This window comes from Rissa tridactyla, chromosome 26, assembly GCF_028500815.1.
Source record: "Rissa tridactyla isolate bRisTri1 chromosome 26, bRisTri1.patW.cur.20221130, whole genome shotgun sequence".
In the NCBI taxonomy this organism is placed as follows: domain Eukaryota; kingdom Metazoa; phylum Chordata; class Aves; order Charadriiformes; family Laridae; genus Rissa; species Rissa tridactyla.
The window spans coordinates 1,458,266-1,476,389 of NC_071491.1; the positions used below are offsets into that span (position 1 = coordinate 1,458,266).

The 18,124-nt window shown below is 64.9% G+C and overlaps 3 protein-coding genes across 5 annotated transcripts; all 3 read left to right on the plus strand.

Annotated features, from left to right (window-relative positions):
* Positions 1 to 243: 243 nt before the first annotated feature.
* On the plus strand, positions 244 to 5,907 carry ETHE1 (ETHE1 persulfide dioxygenase; the record flags this gene model as incomplete). The annotated part of the gene is made up of 5 exons (XM_054183639.1): positions 244 to 438; positions 2,264 to 2,393; positions 3,420 to 3,509; positions 5,122 to 5,238; positions 5,645 to 5,907. Coding segments are annotated over 5 exons (576 nt in total), but the record flags the coding sequence as incomplete, so codon positions are not given.
* A 294-nt stretch (positions 5,908 to 6,201) lies between these two features.
* Positions 6,202 to 10,207, plus strand: LOC128901563 (pleckstrin homology-like domain family B member 3). Of its 3 annotated transcripts, none has more exons than XM_054183642.1 (8): positions 6,202 to 6,331; positions 6,469 to 6,513; positions 6,720 to 6,830; positions 7,522 to 7,611; positions 8,264 to 8,382; positions 8,999 to 9,035; positions 9,762 to 9,840; positions 10,098 to 10,207. In XM_054183642.1, exons 1-7 carry the CDS (start codon positions 6,275 to 6,277, stop codon positions 9,813 to 9,815), a joined length of 513 nt encoding a protein of 170 aa, XP_054039617.1. In that variant the 5' UTR covers positions 6,202 to 6,274; the 3' UTR covers positions 9,816 to 9,840; positions 10,098 to 10,207. The 3 variants fall into 3 exon arrangements, with proteins under 3 accessions (XP_054039617.1, XP_054039619.1, XP_054039618.1); XM_054183643.1 differs by having other exon boundaries at positions 6,242 to 6,331; positions 8,282 to 8,382; XM_054183644.1 differs by lacking the exons at positions 8,264 to 8,382; positions 8,999 to 9,035 and having other exon boundaries at positions 6,203 to 6,331.
* A 454-nt stretch (positions 10,208 to 10,661) lies between these two features.
* LOC128901541 (pleckstrin homology-like domain family B member 3) lies at positions 10,662 to 13,759 on the plus strand. Its single transcript, XM_054183614.1, is given in 5 exon segments — positions 10,662 to 10,697; positions 11,805 to 11,906; positions 11,908 to 11,983; positions 12,570 to 12,655; positions 13,244 to 13,759. Coding segments are annotated over 5 exon segments (435 nt in total). The 3' UTR covers positions 13,379 to 13,759.
* The last annotated feature ends 4,365 nt before the right edge of the window (positions 13,760 to 18,124 follow it).

Consider the following 18,124-nt stretch of genomic DNA (forward strand, 5'->3'; position numbering starts at 1 on the left):
TGGGGGGGTTTGGAGGGTTTTGGGGGGATTTGGTTTTTTTGGGGTGTTTTGGAGGATTTTGGGGAGTTCTGGGGGGGCGTTTTGGGTGATTTTGGGGGGGTTCGGAGGAGATTTGGGGGAGGTTTCGGGGGGGGGTTGTTGGGAGGGGTTTTGGTGGGTTTTTTTGGGGGGATTTTGGGTTTTTTTTGGTGGGATTTTTGGTTTTTTTTTTGGAGGGTTTTTTGGGGGGGGGGGTTTGGGGGGATTTCGGGGTGTCCCCCCCCCCAAGATGTGCGTGTCCCCCCCCCCCCAGTGAACACCCACTGTCACGCCGACCACATCACGGGCTCGGGGACGCTGCGGGGGGCCCTGGGGGGGCTCAGCGCCATCTCGGGGGCCAGCGGGGCCCGGGCCGACCTGCTGCTGGGGGAGGGCGACGAGCTGCCCTTCGGCGCCTTCGTGAGTCGGGGGGGGCACCCATGGGTGGGGGGGGGACACCCCTATGGGGCACGTCGGGGTCCCCTATGGGGTGAAAAGGGGGGGAAATGGGGGTCCCGGGGGGTTGAAATGGTGGGAAATGGGGGGAAATGGGGGTCCTGGAGGAGGAAAAGGGTGTTTTTTCGGGGGGGGGGCACCCATGGGTGGGGGGGGGAGACCCATATGGGGCACGTCGGGGTCCCCTATGGGGGGAAAGGGGGGGAAATTGGGGGAAATGGGGGGAAATGGGGGTCCTGGAGGAGGAAAAGGGTGTTTTTTCGGTGGGGGGGGCACCCATGGGTGGGGGGGGACACCCCTATGGGGCACGTCGGGGTCCCCTATGGGGGAAAGGGGGGGAAATGGGGGGAAAGGGGGGTCCTGGAGGAGGAAAAGGGTGTTTTTTCGGGGGGGGGGCACCCATGGGTGGGGGGGGGACACCCCTATGGGGCACGTCGGGGTCCCCTATGGGGGAAATGGGGGGAAATGGGGGGAAATGGGGGGAAATGGGGGTCCTGGAGGAGGAAAAGTGTGTTTTTTTCGGGGGGGGGGGCACCCATGGGTGGGGGGGGACACCCCTATGGGGCACGTCGGGGTCCCCTATGGGGGGAAAGGGGGGAAATGGGGAGAAATGGGGGGAAATGGGGGTCCTGGAGGAGGAAAAGGGTGTTTTTTCGGGGGGGGCACCCATGGGTGGGGGGGGGACACCCCTGTGGGGCACGTCGGGGTCCCCTATGGGGGGAAAGGGGGGGAAAATGGGGGGAAATGGGGTTCCTGGAGGAGGAAAAGGGTGTTTTTTTCGGGGGGGGGCCACCCATGGGGGGGGGACACACACTCCTATGGGGCACGTCGGGGTCCCCTATGGGGGGAAATGGGGGGAAATGGGGGTCCTGGAGGAGGAAAAGGGTGTTTTTTCGGGGGGGGGGGGGGGCACCCATGGGTGGGGGGGGACACCCCTATGGGGCACGTCGGGGTCCCCTGTGGGGGGAAAATGGGGGGAAAGGGGGGGAAATGGGGGGAAATGGGGGTCCTGGAGGAGGAAAAGGGTGTTTTTTCGGGGGAGGGGCACCCATGGGTGGGGGGGGACACCCCTGTGGGGCACGTCGGGGTCCCCTATTGGGGGAAATGGGGGAAATGGGGGGAAAGGGGGGGAAAAGGGGGGAAATGGGGGTCCTGGAGGAGGAAAAGGGTGTTTTTTTCGGGGGGGGGGGCACCCATGGGTGGGGGGGGGGACACCCCTGTGGGGCACGTCGGGGTCCCCTATGGGGGAAAGGGGGAAATGGGGGTCCCGGGGGGGTTGAGAAGGGGGTCCTGGAGGAGGAAAAGGGTGTTTTTTCGGGGGGGGGCACCCATGGGTGGGGGGGGGACACCCCTGTGGGGCACGTCGGGGTCCCCTGTGGGGGGAAAGGGGGGGAAATGGGGGGAAAGGGGGGTCCTGGAGGAGGAAAAGGGTGTTTTTTCGGGGGGGGGCCACCCATGGGGGGGGGACACACACTCCTATGGGGCACGTCGGGGTCCCCTATGGGGGGAAATGGGGGGAAATGGGGGGAAATGGGGGTCCTGGAGGAGGAGGAAAAGGGTGTTTTTTCGGGGGGGGGGCACCCATGGGTGGGGGGGGACACCCCTATGGGGCACGTCGGGGTCCCCTATGGGGGGAAAGGGGGGGAAATGGGGGGAAATGGGGGGAAAGGGGGGGAAAGGGGGGTCCTGGGCGCCCTACGGGAGGGGTCTCTGGGTCCCGGCCGCCCGGTTCCCCCCGCGGCGGGGGGGGGTCCGTGTGTCCGGGCCGAGGTGTGGGGCTGCCCCCCAGGCGCTGCGGGTGCGGGCCAGCCCCGGGCACACCCCCGGGTGCCTGACGCTGGTGCTGGACGACGCCTCCATGGCCTTCACCGGGGACGCGCTGCTCGTCCGGGGCTGCGGCCGCACCGACTTCCAGCAGGGCAGGCGGGGGGGCACTGGGGGGCACTGGGGGGGACTGGGGGGCAGCGGGAGGGAGGGGGAAGGAGCTGGGAGGGACTGGGATGTGCTGGGAGGGACTGGAAAGGCCGTAAGTGCTACGAGGAGAGACTGGGAGGGCCCTGGGTTGTACTGGGTTGTACTGGGGGGGCACTGGGCTGTACTGGGTTGTACTGGGAGGGCCCTGGGTTGTACTGGGGGCGCCCTGGGCTGTACTGGGCTGTACTGGGAGGGCCCTGGGTTGTACTGGGAGCGCCCTGGGGTGTACTGGGCTGTACTGGGAGGGCCCTGGGTTGTACTGGGAGGGCCCTGGGTTGTACTGGGCTGTACTGGGAGGGCCCTGGGTTGTACTGGGAGGGCCCCTGGGTTGTACTGGGTTGTACTGGGAGGGCCCTGGGCTGTACTGGGGAGGCACTGGGCTGTACTGGGAGGCCCCTGGGTTGTACTGGGCTGTACTGGGAGAGCCCTGGGTTGTACTGGGCTGTACTGGGGGGGCCCTGGGCTGTACTGGGGAGGCACTGGGCTGTACTGGGAGGGCCCTGGGTTGTACTGGGAGGGCCCTGGGCTGTACTGGGCTGTACTGGGGAGGCACTGGGCTGTACTGGGAGGGCCCTGGGTTGTACTGGGAGGGCCCTGGGCTGTACTCGGGAGGCACTGGGCTGTACTGGGAGGGCCCTGGGTTGTACTGGGAGGGCCCTGGGCTGTACTGGGCTGTACTGGGAGGCCGAGCCGTCCGTCGCCGGGGGCGCTTGGTGCAGACTGTGCTCCCCGGTTGCCATGGCAACGGCATCCCCAGGGCACCCCGGTCGCCAGGCGGCCAGTTGCCATGGCGACCAGGGATGCCGGTTGCCAGGGGCCCTGGTTGCCATGGGAACGGGCCGTGCTGGTCGCCACGGTGACCGCTTGCCGTGGCGACAAGGGGGGGGGGGGGGGGGGGGGATGCTGGTTGCCATGGTGACCGGAGATGCCGGTTGCCACGGTGACGGTCGCCATGGCAACCCCCCCCCCAGGCTGCCCCCGCACCCTGTACCGCTCCGTGCACGAGAAGATCTTCACCCTCCCCGACAGCTGCCTGGTCTACCCCGCCCACGACTACCAGGGTGGGGGGGCACTTGTGGGGCGGGGGGGGGGGTTATGGGGTGGGAGGGGGCACTTATGGGGCTGGGGAGGCAGTTACGGGGCCGGGGTGGGCACTTGGGGGTCCGGGGGACAACTTATGGGGCTGGGGAGGGCCGTTACAGGGCCGGAGGGGGGTAGTTATGGGTCTGGGGCGGTCACTTGGGGGGCTGAGGAGCACTTATGGGGCTGGGGTGGGCACTTGGGGGTCCGGGGGACAACTTATGGGGCTGGGGAGGGCCCGTTACAGGGCCGGAGGGGGGTAGTTATGGGTCTGGGGCGGTCACTTGGGGGGCTGAGGAGCACTTATGGGGCTGGGGTGGGCACTTGGGGGTCCGGGGGACAACTTATGGGGCTGGGGAGGGCCCGTTACAGGGCCGGAGGGGGGTAGTTATGGGTCTAGGGCGGTCACTTGGGGGGCTGAGGGGCACTTATGGGGCTGGGGAGGCAGTTACGGGGCCGGGGTGGGCACTTGGGGGTCCGGGGGACAACTTATGGGGCTGGGGAGGGCCCGTTACAGGGCCGGAGGGGGGTAGTTATGGGTCTGGGGCGGTCACTTGGGGGGCTGAGGGGCACTTATGGGGCTGGGGAGGCAGTTACGGGGCCGGGGTGGGCACTTGGGGGTCCGGGGGACAACTTATGGGGCTGGGGAGGGCCCGTTACAGGGCCGGAGGGGGGTAGTTATGGGTCTGGGGCGGTCACTTGGGGGGCTGAGGAGCACTTATGGGGCTGGGGTGGGCACTTGGGGGTCCGGGGGACAACTTATGGGGCTGGGGAGGGCCCGTTACAGGGCCGGAGGGGGGTAGTTATGGGTCTAGGGCGGTCACTTGGGGGGCTGAGGGGCACTTATGGGGCTGGGGAGGCAGTTACGGGGCCGGGGTGGGCACTTGGGGGTCCGGGGGACAACTTATGGGGCTGGGGAGGGCCCGTTACAGGGCCGGAGGGGGGTAGTTATGGGTCTGGGGCGGTCACTTGGGGGGCTGAGGGGCACTTATGGGGCTGGGGAGGCAGTTACGGGGCCGGAGTGGGCACTTGGGGGTCCGGGGGACAACTTATGGGGCTGGGGAGGGCCCGTTACAGGGCCGGAGGGGGGTAGTTATGGGTCTGGGGTGGTCACTTGGGGGGCTGAGGGGCACTTATGGGGCTGGGGAGGCAGTTACGGGGCCAGGCTGGGCACTTGGGGGTCTGGGGGGCAACTTATGGGGCTGGGGAGGGCCCGTTACAGGGCCGGAGGGGGGTAGTTATGGGTCTGGGGCGGTCACTTGGGGGGCTGAGGGGCACTTATGGGGCTGGGGAGGCAGTTACGGGGCCGGGGTGGGCACTTGGGGGTCCGGGGGGCAACTTATGGGGCTGGGGAGGGCCCGTTACAGGGCCGGAGGGGGGTAGTTATGGGTCTGGGGCGGTCACTTGGGGGGCTGAGGGGCACTTATGGGGCAGGGGGGCGCTCTATTGATGGTGGGCGGGGGGCAATTTTGGGGAGGTTTAGGGGGGATTTAAAGGCAACTGGAAGGGCCGGGGGGGGTCACTTATGGGTCCAGGGCGGGAGGTCACTTGGGGGTCTGACCCCCAAGTGCCCCCCCCTCCCCCCCCCCAAAGGCCACACGGTGTCGACGGTGGGGGAGGAGCGACGCCTCAACCCCCGGCTGACGCTGAGCCCTGACGAATTCGTGGCGCTGATGGAGGGGCTGCGCCTGCCCCGGCCCCGCCTCATGGGTGCGTGGGGCCCCCTGACCCACAAGTGACCCCCCCCCCTGCCCCACAAGTGCCCTGTAGAGCCCTGAAATCCCCCTCAGACCCACATACCCACCCCGGGACCACCAGTTGAAACCCTGGGACCCACAAGTGCACCCCAAACCTCCCATAGTCCCCCCCCAAAGTACCCCCTCCAGCCCCCCAAGTGCTCTCCTGCCCCCCAAGTGCCCCATAGGCCCCCCCAAATCCCCCACAAGACGCCCATATCCTCCCCGGGACCCCCAAATGCCCCCCCAAACCCCCCATAGCCCCCCCCTAAACTACCCCCTCCTGCCCCCCAAGTGCTCTCCTGCCCCCCAAGTGCCGTCCCCAGCCCCACAAGTGCCCCACAGACGCCCCCCCTGACTCCTCCCCCCCCCCCCCCCAGACGTGGCCATTCCGGCCAATCTGCGCTGCGGGATCCAGGATTAAGCCCCGCCCCCCTTCTGGGGGGGGTGAAGAGAAGCCACGCCCCCCTCGCCAGAAAGCCTTGACCCCATTGGACGAAGCCTCGGGGGGGAAGACACGCCCCCCTCCCGGCGAGGCCACGCCCCCCCTCGGAGACGCCCGTTGCCTCCTATCTGGCCGGCCCCGCCCCCTCCGGGGCGTGGCCACGCCCCCTTTCCCTCTGGCCCCGCCCCCTCCCCCCCCCCCCCCCCCCCCCCCCCAAATAAACGGCGAACGATCGTGAGCGGCCGAGTCGAGTCGAGTCGGGGCGGGGGGGGGGGGGGGGTGTTTTTTGGGGCGATTTTGGGAGATTTTTGGGTCTCTTTCGGGGGACGGGGGCGGGTTCCCACGGGTGGGGAGGGGGGGGGGGGAAGGGCGGGGGCTGAGTGACGTCACGGCGGCCCCGCCCATTCGGCCTCTCCCCACCCCCACGCGTGGGAGCGCGCGGCGGCGGGACGGCGGCTCCCGGGTCGTATTTGGGGGGGGGGTGTGTGACCTCTGACCCCTCCCCACGTGACCGCTGACCCCCCCCACCCCACCCCCCCCCACCACGTGACCCCCGGCACCCCCCATGGTGCACCGCGACGGGGGGGGCGACCCCCCCCGAGAGGGAGCGGAGAGCGACGGGGTGAGAGCGGGGGGGGGGGGGGGCACCGGGAGGGGGGTTGGGGGGGGCGGGGGGGGCACCGGGAGGGACCGGGGGGCGGGGGGGGGGGGGGGGGTAACTGGTCCAAACTGGTCCGAACTGGGACCCGCCCCCGGCAGCCCCCGGACCCGACGGCGCTGGAGCTGCAGGGGCTGAGCCTGGAGGTACTTGTGGGGCGGGGATGTGTGGGGCCGGGACGCCTGAAGCCCCCCCCCCCCCAATCTATGGGGCCGGGGGCGCCCGGGTGCCCCCGTGGGGCGGGAGGCTGTGGGTGCGTCCCCTCCCCCCACCGGCCCGACCGGTCCGTCCAGGGCGGGGCCGCCCCTCCCCCCACCGCCCCCTCCCCTCCCTCCCCCCCCCCCCCCCCCAGGAGCCGCCCCACGGATCGCGGGACCCACAAGTGCGGGAGCCCCCGGCGGCGGCGGCGGCGGTGACGTCGGAGACGATGACGTCAGAGGCGGCCGTGACGTCGGGGGGGCAGGTGGGGCTCGGGGGGGGGGGTTGGGGGAGATGTGGGTCCAGGTCGGATCGATGGGGAGATGTGGGTCTGGTTTATGGGGCGATGTGGGTCAGAGCTATGGGGGAGATGTGGGTCCCGGTCGGATCGATGGGGAGATGTGGGTCTGATTTATGGGGCGATGTGGGTCAGATCTATGGGGGAGATGTGGGTCCAGGTCGGATCTATGGGGAGATGTGGGTCTGGGTGGGATCTATGGGGAGATGTGGGTGCGATGTACGGGGAGACGTGGATCCCAGGGCCCAATTTATGGGGAGATGGGGGTCGTATCTGTGGGGACATGTGGGTCTAGGTCAGATCTATGGGAGATGTGGGTGGCAATCTATGGGGAGATGTGGGCCCTTTCTATGGGGGGATGTGGGTCCCAGTCCCTTCTATGGGGAGGTGTGGGGCCCAGACGCCAGGGGTCTATGGGGAGATGTGCGTCTGGGTCCACGCTAGGGGGAGATGTGGGGCTCAGTGTGTTCTGTGGGGAGATGTGGGGCACAGACGCTGGGGTCTGATCTGTGGGGAGATGTGGGGCCGGATGCCTGGGTTCTTTCTATGGGCAGATGTGGAGCCCAGTCTGATTTATGGGGAGATGCGGGTCCGGGTCCGTTCTGTGGGGAGATGTGTGGGTCCGGGCCCGCGCTATGGGGAGATGTGGGTCCCGCAGCTGATGTTCGCCCATCGCACCGACCGCCGCTGGATACTTGTGGGGCAGCGCGACGCCCCCTGCATCCTCGCCCTGCGCAGCTCCGTCCAGGTGCGACCCATAAGTCAGCACCCCCCCCCCCCCCCCCCGCGACCCATAAGTAGTTTCTGGGTCACACGTGTGCCCCATAGACACCCCTCCAGGCCCCACAAGTGCCCCCCCGGGCCCCACAAGTGAACCCCAAACCCCCCATAACCCTCCCCCCGATACCTCATCCCAGCCCCCCAGATGCTCCCCTGCCCCCCAAGTGCCCTCCCCAGCCCCACAAGTGGTACCCCTGCCCCACAAGTGCCCCATAGACCCCCCTGGGACCAACGGTTCCTCCCTGGGACCCCCAAGTACCCCCCCAAACCCCCCATATCCCCCTCCCAAAATACTCCCCCATACCCCCCAAGTGACACCCCTGCCCCGCAAGTGATACCCCTGCCCCACAAGTGCCCCATAGACCCCCCCAAACTCTCCTCAAGACCCCCATACCCCCCCCCGGGACCCCCAAGTCCCCCCCAAACCCCACATAGCCTCCCCCAGAATACCCCCCTGAGCCCCCCAAGTGCTCTCCTGCCCCACAAGTGCCCCCCCCCCAGCCCCACAAGTGCCCCATAGACCCCCTTGGGACCCACAATTTCCCCCCCCCAGGACCCCCAAGTCCCCCCCAAATCCCCCATAGGCCCCTCCCCAAAATCCTCCCCCCCGTCCCCCCAAGTGCCCCCCTGCCCCACAGGGCGCCATTGGGCTGCAGCGGGCCGGGAGCCTCCCCCGCCGCCGGGGGGAGCGTGGGGGGTCCCCCCCCCAACCCCCGCCCCCGCTCCCACCACGGGCAGGGTGAGTGGGGGCTATGGGGCACTTGTGGGGCTGGAGGGGGCACTTAGGGGGCAGGGGGGGGTATTTTGGGGGGGGTCTTGGGGGTCCCATAGGGCGGATATGGAGGTCTGGAGGGGGATTTGGGGTATCTATGGGGCACTTGGAGGGTAGAAGTATCACTTGTGGGGCTGGGGGGGCACTTAGGGGGCGGGGGGAGTATTTTGGGGGGGACTGTGGGGGGTTTGGGGGATACTTGGGGGTCCTGGGGGGGGATATGGGGGGCTGGGGGGGAATCTGGGGACAGTCTGTGGGGCACTTGTGGGGCTGGGGACGGCATTTGGGCGGCAGGAGAGCACTTGGGGGGCCTGGGGGGGTATTTTTGGGGAGGTCTATGGGGTCTTGGGGGGTACTTGGGGGTCTCGGAGGGGGGGGATATGGGGGTCTTGGGGCACTTTGGGGGATCTATGGGGCACTTGTGGGGCTGGGGGTGGACTTGGGGGTCCCAGAGAGGGACTTGGGGGGCAATTTGGGGGGGGTCTGTGGGGCACCTGGGGGGCTGGGGGTCACTTGTGGGGCTGGGAGGGGCACTTAGGGGGGCAGAGGGGGCACTTGTGGGTCTGAGGTTTGCCCCCCCCAGGTGTTGTGGCTCTGCAGCTGGACCCCGAGTCCTACAGGTGAGAGGTGTCCTGCCCCATAGGTGCCCCATAGCTGTTCTCTTTGCTCCATAACTGCTTGTTCTGCCCCATAAGTGCCTTTCGTGTTCCGTAGCTGCCCCATAACTGCTTTTCTAGCCCCATAGGTGCCCCATAACTCACGTCCGCTGCCCCATAATTGCCCCCCCAGCCCCATAACTGGCCCATGTGCCCCATAGCTGCTGCACAACTTGTTCCCGAGCCCTGCAACTGCCTCCCCTGCCCCATAGATGCCCCACAACTCATCTCCGCAGCCCCATAACTGCTTCTCCTGCCCCATAGCTGTCCCATAACTGCTCCCCGTGCCCTATAACTGTTCCCCCTGGGCCCATAACTGCCCCATAACTGCTGTTCCAGCCCCATAAGTGTTCCTCTTGCCCCATCGCTGCCCTGTAGCTGCCCCCCCAGCCCCATAAATGCCCCCTAAGTGCCTGCCCTGCTCCATAGATGTCCCATAACTGACCCCCGCACCCCCATAACTGACCCCAAGCCCCCCATCTCCATCCCAGACCCCCAAGTGCCCCCAACTGAGCCCCACAAGTGCTCCCCCCAGCCCCCCCAAGTGCCCCTCAAGACCCTGTAGCCCCCCACAAATACACCTCCTGCCCCCCCAAGTGCCCCCCTACCCCCCGAGTGCCCCATAGACGCCCCGTAGACCCCATAGACCCCCCATAGACTGCCCCCCAAGTGCCTCCCTCTGCCCCACAGCACCTGCCTCCAGCTGGCCGAGCTGCAGCGCCGGGTGCGGGAGGCCATGGCTGAGCGAGAGCGGCTGCTGCGGGCACGGGTATGGCCCCACGGCGCCCCATAGATGGGGACCCACATCGCCCCATAGATGGGGACCCACATCGCCCCATAGCGCAGGCTGGAACCCACATCGCCCCATAGATTGGGCTGGGATCCACGTCTCCCCATAGATTAGACTCCCATCTCCCCATAGACAGGCCTTTGGGGGGGGGGGGGGGGGGGCGTGGCCCCGGAAGGGCGTGGCCCGGCAGCGCTGCCCACCGCCCCTCCCTCCCCCTCCCCCCCCCCCCCCCCCAGGAGGCCCGAAGAGCCGCCGAGGCCCCGCCCCCCCCCGGCCCCGCCCATCCCCGAGGTGAGACCAGTCGCGGCCGGTTCCTGCCGGTTTTTTGGGTGCCGTTGGGTGGGTTTTGGGGGTGCCATTGGGTGGGTTTTGGGTGCCGTTGGGTGGGTTTTTGGGTGCCGTTGGGTGGGTTTTGGGTGCCGTTGGGTGGGTTTTTGGGTGCCGTTGGGTTTTTGGTTGCCGTTGGGTGGGTTTTGGGTGCCATTGGGTTTTGGGGTGCCGTTGGGTGGGTTTTGGGTGCCGTTGGGTGGGTTTTTTGGGTGCCGTTGGGTTTTTGGGTGCCGTTGGGTGGGTTTTGGGTGCCATTGGGTTTTTGGGTGCCGTTGGGTGGGTTTTGGGTGCCGTTGGGTGGGTTTTTGGGTGCCATTGGGTTTTTGGGTGCCGTTGGGTGGGTTTTGGGTGCCGTTGGGTGGGTTTTGGGTGTCGTTGGGTTTTTGGGTGCCGTTGGGTGGGTTTTTGGGTGCCGTTGGGTTTTGGGGTGCCGTTGGGTGGGTTTTGGGGTGTCGTTGGGTGGGTTTTGGATGTCGTTGGGTTTTTGGGTGTCGTTGGGTTTTGGGGTGCCGTTGGGTGGCTTTTGGGGTGCCGTTGGGTGGGTTTTTGGGTGCCGTTGGGTTTTGGGGTGCCGTTGGGTGGGTTTTTGGGTGCCGTTGGGTGGGTTTTGGGTGCCGTTGGGTGGGTTTTTGGGTGCCATTGGGTTTTGGGGTGCCGTTGGGTGGGTTTTGGGTGCCGTTGGGTGGGTTTTGGGGTGCCGTTGGTTTTGGGGGTGCCGTTGGGTTTTTGGGTGCCGTTGGGTGGGTTTTTGGGTGCCGTTGGGTTTCGGGGTGCCGTTGGGTGGGTTTTGGGTGCCGTTGGGTGGGTTTTTGGGTGCCGTTGGGTTTTGGGGTGCCGTTGGGTGGGTTTTTGGGTGCCATTGGGTTTTGGGTGCCGTTGGGTGGGTTTTTGGGTGCCATTGGGTTTTGGGTGCCGTTGGGTTTTGAGGTGCCGTTGGGTGGGTTTTGGGTGCCGTTGAGTGGGTTTTTGGGTGCCGTTGGGTGGGTTTTTGGGTGCCGTTGGGTGGGTTTTGGGGTGCCGTTGGGTGGGTTTTGGGTGCCATTGGGTTTTGGGGTGCCGTTGGGTGGGTTTTGGGGTGCCGTTGGGTGGGTTTTGGGTGCCGTTGCGTGGGTTTTTGGGTGCCGCTGGGTTTTGGGGTGCCATTGGGTGGGTTTTTGGGTGCCGTTGGGTTTTGGGTGCCGTTGGGTGGGTTTTGGGTGCCGTTGGGTGGGTTTTTGGGTGCCATTGGGTTTTTGGGGTGCCGTTGGGTGGGTTTCGGGTGCCGTTGGGTGGGTTTTTGGGTGCCATTGGGTTTTGGGGTGCCGTTGGGTGGGTTTTGGGTGCCGTTGGGTGGGTTTTTGGGTGCCATTGGGTTTTTGGGGTGCCGTTGGGTGGGTTTTGGGTGCCGTTGGGTGGCTTTTGGGGTGCCGTTGGGTGGGTTTTGGGTGCCGTTGGTGGGTTTTGCAGGTGCCGGCGGGTGCCATTGGGCGCTGGGTGGGATTTTTGGGGGCCATTGGCGGGGGGGGGGGTGGGTTTGGGTGCCGTTGGATTTTGGGGGGGGGGGGGGGGGCTGTTGGGCTTCGGGTGGATTTTGGGGGGCCCCCGTCGGGTGCCAGCGGGTGCCGTTGCCGCAGCTGGACCTGGCGGGGGCGCTGCGGGCGCGGGGCCACGCCCCCGAGGGGTGCCGGGGGCTGCGGGTGGCGGGGGGCGGCTGCCGGGGGCCCCTCACCAAGCGGGGGGGGGCGCATCAAGACCTGGCGCCGCCGCTGGTTCCACCTGGACCCCCAGCGCAGGGTGCTGGCCTACTACGGCGGTACGGGGGCGCCGTGGGGCAGGGCGGTTATAGGGGGACTTAGGGGGCCTGTAAGGGATGGGGGGGGGGGGGGGGGTATAGGGGGCAGGGGGAGATACGGGGGTTAGGGGGGACGGGGGTGTGTAGGGGTCTGTTGGGGGTCCGTAGGGGGTGGGAGGGGTGCTATGGGGACGGGGGGGGGGGGTACAGGGGACTTATGGGGCCTATAGGGGATGGGGGGGGACATGGGGGAGGCTTGTGGGGCCTATGGAGATGGAGAGGGCTATGGGGGGGCTTGTGGGGCGGGAGGGGCCTATGGGGGGGGGGGGGGAGGGGGGCTATAGGGGACATGGGGGGGGGGCGTCCATAGGGGGTGGTCGGGTTGTGTGTGGGGGAGCTCTAAGGGACTTATGGGGCCTATAGGGGGCGGGGGGGGGTGGCATAGGGGACTTATGGGGTCTGTTGGGGACGTAACAGGGTCTCCAGGGGGCTGTGGGGGAAACCCATGGGCTCTCTAGGGCCCCCTATGGGGTGTCTAGGGCAGCTATGGGGCTGGGCTGACCCCCAGCTAATGCCCCCCCCCCCCCCGCCACCCTCTGCCCCATAGACAAGGAGGAGACGAAGCTGAAGGGCGTCATATACTTCCAGGCCATCGAGGAGGTCTACTACGACCACGGGCAGGTGGCCTGCAAGGTCCGGCTGGGGGGGCACCCCATAGCGGGGAGGGGCACACTATGGGGCGGGAGGGTCCTTATGGGGCTGGGGGAGTGCTGGGGGTGGGGGGGCACGGGAGGGGAGGCGTGGGGCCAGAGAAGGGCTGAGGAACATCTAGAGGACGTTTCTAGAAGGGGTTGCAGGGCCGGGGAGATGTGTGGGGGTGTCTGTGGGGCGGGGGAGGTAGTTATGGGTCATGGGGTGGGAACTATGGGTCTGACCCCCATGTTGACCCCCCCCCATGAGACCCCCGAGCTGTGGTTGATGTTCATGAAGTGACCACAAGGGGGTCTGTAAAGTTTTGGAGGAGATTCTATGAGTCCAGTGGGGATCTATGGGGCAGGGGAGGTAGTTATGGATCTCAAGGGAAGATCTATGGGGCTGACCCCCATGCTGGCTGCCCACCAGACCTCCCCCAGCTATGGTCAACATTCTACATGAGGTGACCACAACGTGCTGGAGGAGAATCTATGGCTGTAGTGGGGATCCATGGGGTGGGGGAGGTAGTTATGGGTTGCAGGGGGGATCTATGGGGCTGACCCCCCCACCCCCTGGGCCACCCCATAGAGCCCCAACCCCCGCCTGACCTTCTGCTTGAAGACCTATGACCGACTCTTCTGCCTGGTGGCCCCCACGGCTGAGGCCATGCGCATCTGGATGGACGCCGTCCTCACCGTCACCCAGTGGGTGGGGCCACCCTGACCCTGGCCCCCCTCCCCCCCGTGGGGGCCACACCCCACACCTGGCCACCCCCGACAATCCTCTGGGGCACCACCGATTCCTCTTCCCCCTCCCACAAGGCCACCGAATCTCTACTGTGGCCACCAAACGGCATTCAAAGAGCTGAGGGCGGCCACCAGTAGCCGCCTGGGAGTCCCAAAGGGCAGCTGGGACACCAATAGGCAACGGGGAACCCACCAGAACCCAACGGGGAGCCCCAAGAAACCCAACTAGAAGCCTCAAAACCCAACTGGGAAGTGACCAGAACCCAACTGGGGCCATCGGGAGCCTCAAAACCCAACTGGGGCCACCACGAGACAACGGGGAGCCCCTTCCTCCCCTGGGGCCGGTTGTTATTAAAGGTCTTTGGTCAAAAAAAGTGGCCATTTCTCGGCTTTTTTTGTTTTGGGGGTGGGGGGACAGCACCCTTCTCCAGACTTCCCAGTCCCTCCCAGTACAGCCCAGTCCCTCCCCAGTCCTGGGACAGCTGGGGCGGGGGGACGCAGTCTGCGGGGCAGGGCTAATGGTTGCTTTGGGTGGGCCACCAGGGAAGGCCACTGGTCTTATTGGGTGACGTGGGGTGGAGCTGGGGCAGGAGGTGGCCCGCGGTCTCTTAGGGTGGGCCCCACCGTCTCCCAGGTGGTCCCCACGCTCTCCTAGGCGCTCCCCCAGTCTCCTCAGTAGTCCCCGTGATCTGTAGGTGGTCACCGTGGCTTCCTAAGGGATCGCCGTGGTCTCCGAGTTGGTCCCTATGGTCCTTAGCGTGAGCTCCGGGTGCAAGCCGGGGCGTTCCCGATCCTTTTCTTGAGGGCCTCCTCGACCTCCCTGTTCCGCAGGCTGTAGATGAGGGAGTTGACCAAGGGCGAGAGGACGGTGGAGAAAAAGGAGAAGACTTTGCGGAGGTGCCTCAGCGAGGCTCTGCCAGGCACGGTGCGGACAACGAAGAGGGAGCCACAGAAAACGGTGACAAGCGGGAGCTGAGAGCAGCGAGCGGAGAAGGCCTTTGGGCTGCCCGTGCCGGCTGGGATCCTCGGGACGGCAGCGACGGCGCACCCGCGGGACTGATGGTGGAGCTGGAGCAGCTCCCAAGGGCGACAGATGGCCCGGGAAGGAGCACGCGGGGGTGCGCAGCGGCCGCTCCGCCCCCACCGGCGTTATCAGGAGGATGTTCCCGACCGTGGTGACTGAGATCGTAAGCAAGAGGAGAAAGAGCAGGTTCTGGAGCTGGGGGGCATCACCTATTCCCAGCAGCACAAAATCCGTGGACGGTGTCCTGTTGTCCCTTTCCCCGTTGGCCATGTTGTTTTTTTTTCACTCCTTCAGTTGCCCCGAAGAGGAATTATGAGAAAGAAACGGCTTTCGGCGTTCACCCTCAATGTTTTGTTCGTGTAGGACTCGGCTCTTTTCCCATCAGCTTTATGCGTTTCACGCCTCATGAAAGGAGGAAAAAAAAACGTTCTTCCCATTGGGCAAAGAACGCTCGTCCCAGCAAACCCACTCCAGAGGCGAGCCGCCCAACGGGAATTCTTCTTTCTCGCCGTGGAATAAATCTACGACGTGCGTTGACTCGCACAGAAACGGGCCACTTGCCTGTGCCTGTGCGTATGCCCCGGAAAACGCGTTGTGAGCGTTGAGGATCGACGCCCTTCCGCTCTAAGGAAAGACAAAGTGAGTTGGAGGAAATAAATCTCGCTCTCCGAAAAAAAACCTCTTCCGCACGAAGCGTCACGCCGGACACCGTCCTTTCTCCAAAGCAAGGGATGGGCATGTCACGGAGTGAGCGGCCACAGCTCTCCCAAACGCTCCCACAAGAAGGAAATTATTCCCACCCCACTCCTTCCCCGCCGCCCAACGGGCCGATTCCTTCCGTTGGGAAAGGGCGGATCAGGAGTTCCGGCCTCAGATGAAAAAGCGACTTGTGCCGCGGGACCGCCGGAAGGAGCGCGATAAAAACCACCTTGCTGGTCAAAACGTAGTCCGAAAAGCCGTCAAAACTAAAGACACGGAAGGGGTAAGTGGGAGTCAGCCAAGGCACGTGGGAGAGGCGACGCAGGGAGGGAGAAAGGGGACAAGTCCAGACTCTTTTCGGTGGTGCCGAGAAGGAAGGACACCCTGAAATACGGAAAATTCCAGTTAAAGAGAGAGTGGGGAAACGCCGGAACGGTTGCCCGGAGAGGCCGCAGAGGCTTCATCCTTGTGGCTATTAAAAACTTGACTGGGGTGGTCCTGAGCCACCTGCTGGTGCTGACCCTGCTTTGAGGAAGCAGGGGTTGAGCTGGAGGATGTCCTGGGGTGGCTTCCCAGCCCACCTGCTCTGTGGTTCTGGGAGCGAAAGCTGCTGGGAAGAGCCATTCGCTTCCCATTTTTTTCCTTCCTCAGCTCCGGAGGGGTTGGAGGACCCAAATCCCAGCCCGGCAGCGGGACCTCAGCGTGGCCGGCTGCGCTTGTGGGGCTCCCTGAGCCAGTGAGACACGGAGAGGGGTGTCCCATGGGTGCCTGGGGGTGTGGTGGGACGGGATCAGGGTCGGGGGCAACGCCAGGACGTGCCTCAGAGCGTGGCCGGAGACAACTCGCGGCCGAGAAACGCGGCGCTCTGTAACGGCAGTGCCCTCCGAGCGTCTCACGGCCACCTCTGGGCTGGAATCCGTGTCTTCCAGCGGCGGCGATCACAGGAAGAGTTGGCCAAAGGCTACCCAAGATGGTCGACACCCTCAGCCCTCTCCACTACACGGGAGCGAGATAAGTGAGAGCTGGACACGGTCATAACGCCAGGACTAAAACCAAAGAGCGACGACAAAGAGAAACAAAAGAAGCGAGAAATGAAATACTCCCGTGAGGGATGAGGTGAAGGTCGCGGGCAACGTGGCCCCACACAGCCTGCCCAAACGCTCCCCCAAAACCCAGCCAAGGTGGGAGAGTGTCCCAGGGCTGTCCCCGGGATCTCACCGGCCCGTGCCAGGGGCTCGGGGGTGTCTGGGAGAAGGGAGGAGCTGGGGTGGGAGACACCAAGGAAAGGAAAAGGCTGAGACTCAGCTCTCTGTGCTCTCGTTTCTCCTGTTCGAAGTCCTTGACCAGTAAAGCGCAGCCTTCACGCACCACATTCCACAAAACCTTGATGTCCTCTTCTTGCAGCGGTGACATCTGCTCTGATGGATTACGGCCAGGAAGCCCAGGGTCAGGGTCTCACCTTCAGCCTCTTCCCACCACGACTTTCACCTCTTGCACTTCACTGGGCCAGGGCTCGTTCCTTACTCTGCCCTTGGCCTCTTCTCCCAGCAGCTCCTAAGGTGAGTCTCCAAGCTCTGAGGTGGTGGAGGCTGCGTCGGCATCTCCAGCCATCTCTAACCCCCCCAAAAAAAAGATATAAACCAAGACTGGGCAACTGAACCAGGAGCAGTACGTAAGCAGGACAAGAAAGGTCCAACGGCAGCAAGTTGATAGGACCCCTTCCAGTCCTCTTGGGCTTCTACTCCGGGAGAACCATCTCCTCTGCCTCTGCCCTGGCTGGAAAGGCAGGAGAGGGAGGCCCAAAGGCCACAGGCAGTTGTGCTGTTGCTCCCATGGACATGAGATACGAATCACAGTTTATTTTAGGAGCCTCACACTGAAACGTAGGTGCTGGAGGTCCAAGCTGAAGCTGGGCATGTGCACTCCTCATCCTGCTGGTGATGGTCAAGGAAGAGGGGGAACTCCTTTGTCGGCACAGTTTATGCCCTTTCTTTGGACGCTGAATGGTTTTGGTAGGTTTCTCTGCTCCCTGCAGGGACTGCAGATACCCGGAGGCATCTGTCATGACCCCAGAAACCCACGCCCAGGCTATCCCATGCCATGCCATGCCATCCCATCCCATGCCATCTCATCCCATCCCATCCCATCCCATCCCATCCCATCCCATCCCATTCTATTTGTCCACTCCCATCTGCACAGCGTTGACCCTCCAGCTGGACCCCACCTTTCCCATCTCATCCAGTCGCCAGGGAAGCCCCTGGGGGGCTGTGTCAGCTCACTGCTTTGGAAAGGCGGCTGCACAGCTTGCCCTCAGGCAATTGTGCGTGGTGGCAATGGAGAGAAGCTTCTTTCCTGCTCAGGCCTCCCACCCGGCCGTCTGCTCTGCAGGAAAGCTCATCTGATGAGCTACAGGCCTGAGAAACTGGCATCTGCTGCCACTGAACAAACCAGGTTCTTTGCCAGGAACACTCTGACCGCAGGCGCACGGAAAGGAGTGAAAGTTTTATTTAATTGCCGCTGTAATTTTGATTTGAGATACTGTGGTGTTGCAACTCCCACCCCCATCCTGGGCTACTTGGTGCTTGGTGCAGACCCTCCCTGTGCCACGCTGCGACGCCGGGACCAGCCAAGGTTGTGTTCTTGGCTTGGTTACAAGCGCAGTGGACTGGGACAATCTGGCGCTTTCTTATCTTGGTTGTAGGTGAAGTTATTTTGGGCAATCGGGTACTTTCTTGTCCCAGCTAGAAGTACAGTGAGTCAGGCACTCCCTAACCGTACCTGAAACTCCCGAAACGTTCCTGAAGCTCCTGCTGCCTGGATCGTAGTCCACTCTGGAAGGTACCAGAATTATCTGACAATACTGATGAAAGTATTGTATCTTGGACCCTACAAATAGCAACCCTACGTGAGACCCTTCGAGCTCCCTTGGATGGCAGCAGGCTTTGACCAGTGTCTCCCCTGAGCTGGGACGCCTCTCGGGCATAGAAGCCTCAAGGCTTT

Bases quoted from the DNA above. Each gene is read 5' to 3' on its own strand.
- LOC128901563 (XM_054183642.1), top strand. From the start codon at position 6,275: ATGGTGCACCGCGACGGGGGGGGCGACCCCCCCCGAGAGGGAGCGGAG. The intron at 6,332-6,468 runs GTGAGAGCGGGG...CGCCCCCGGCAG, and splicing joins AGGGAGCGGAGAGCGACGGG to CCCCCGGACCCGACGGCGCT. The intron at 8,383-8,998 runs GTGAGTGGGGGC...TGCCCCCCCCAG, and splicing joins CCGCTCCCACCACGGGCAGG to GTGTTGTGGCTCTGCAGCTG.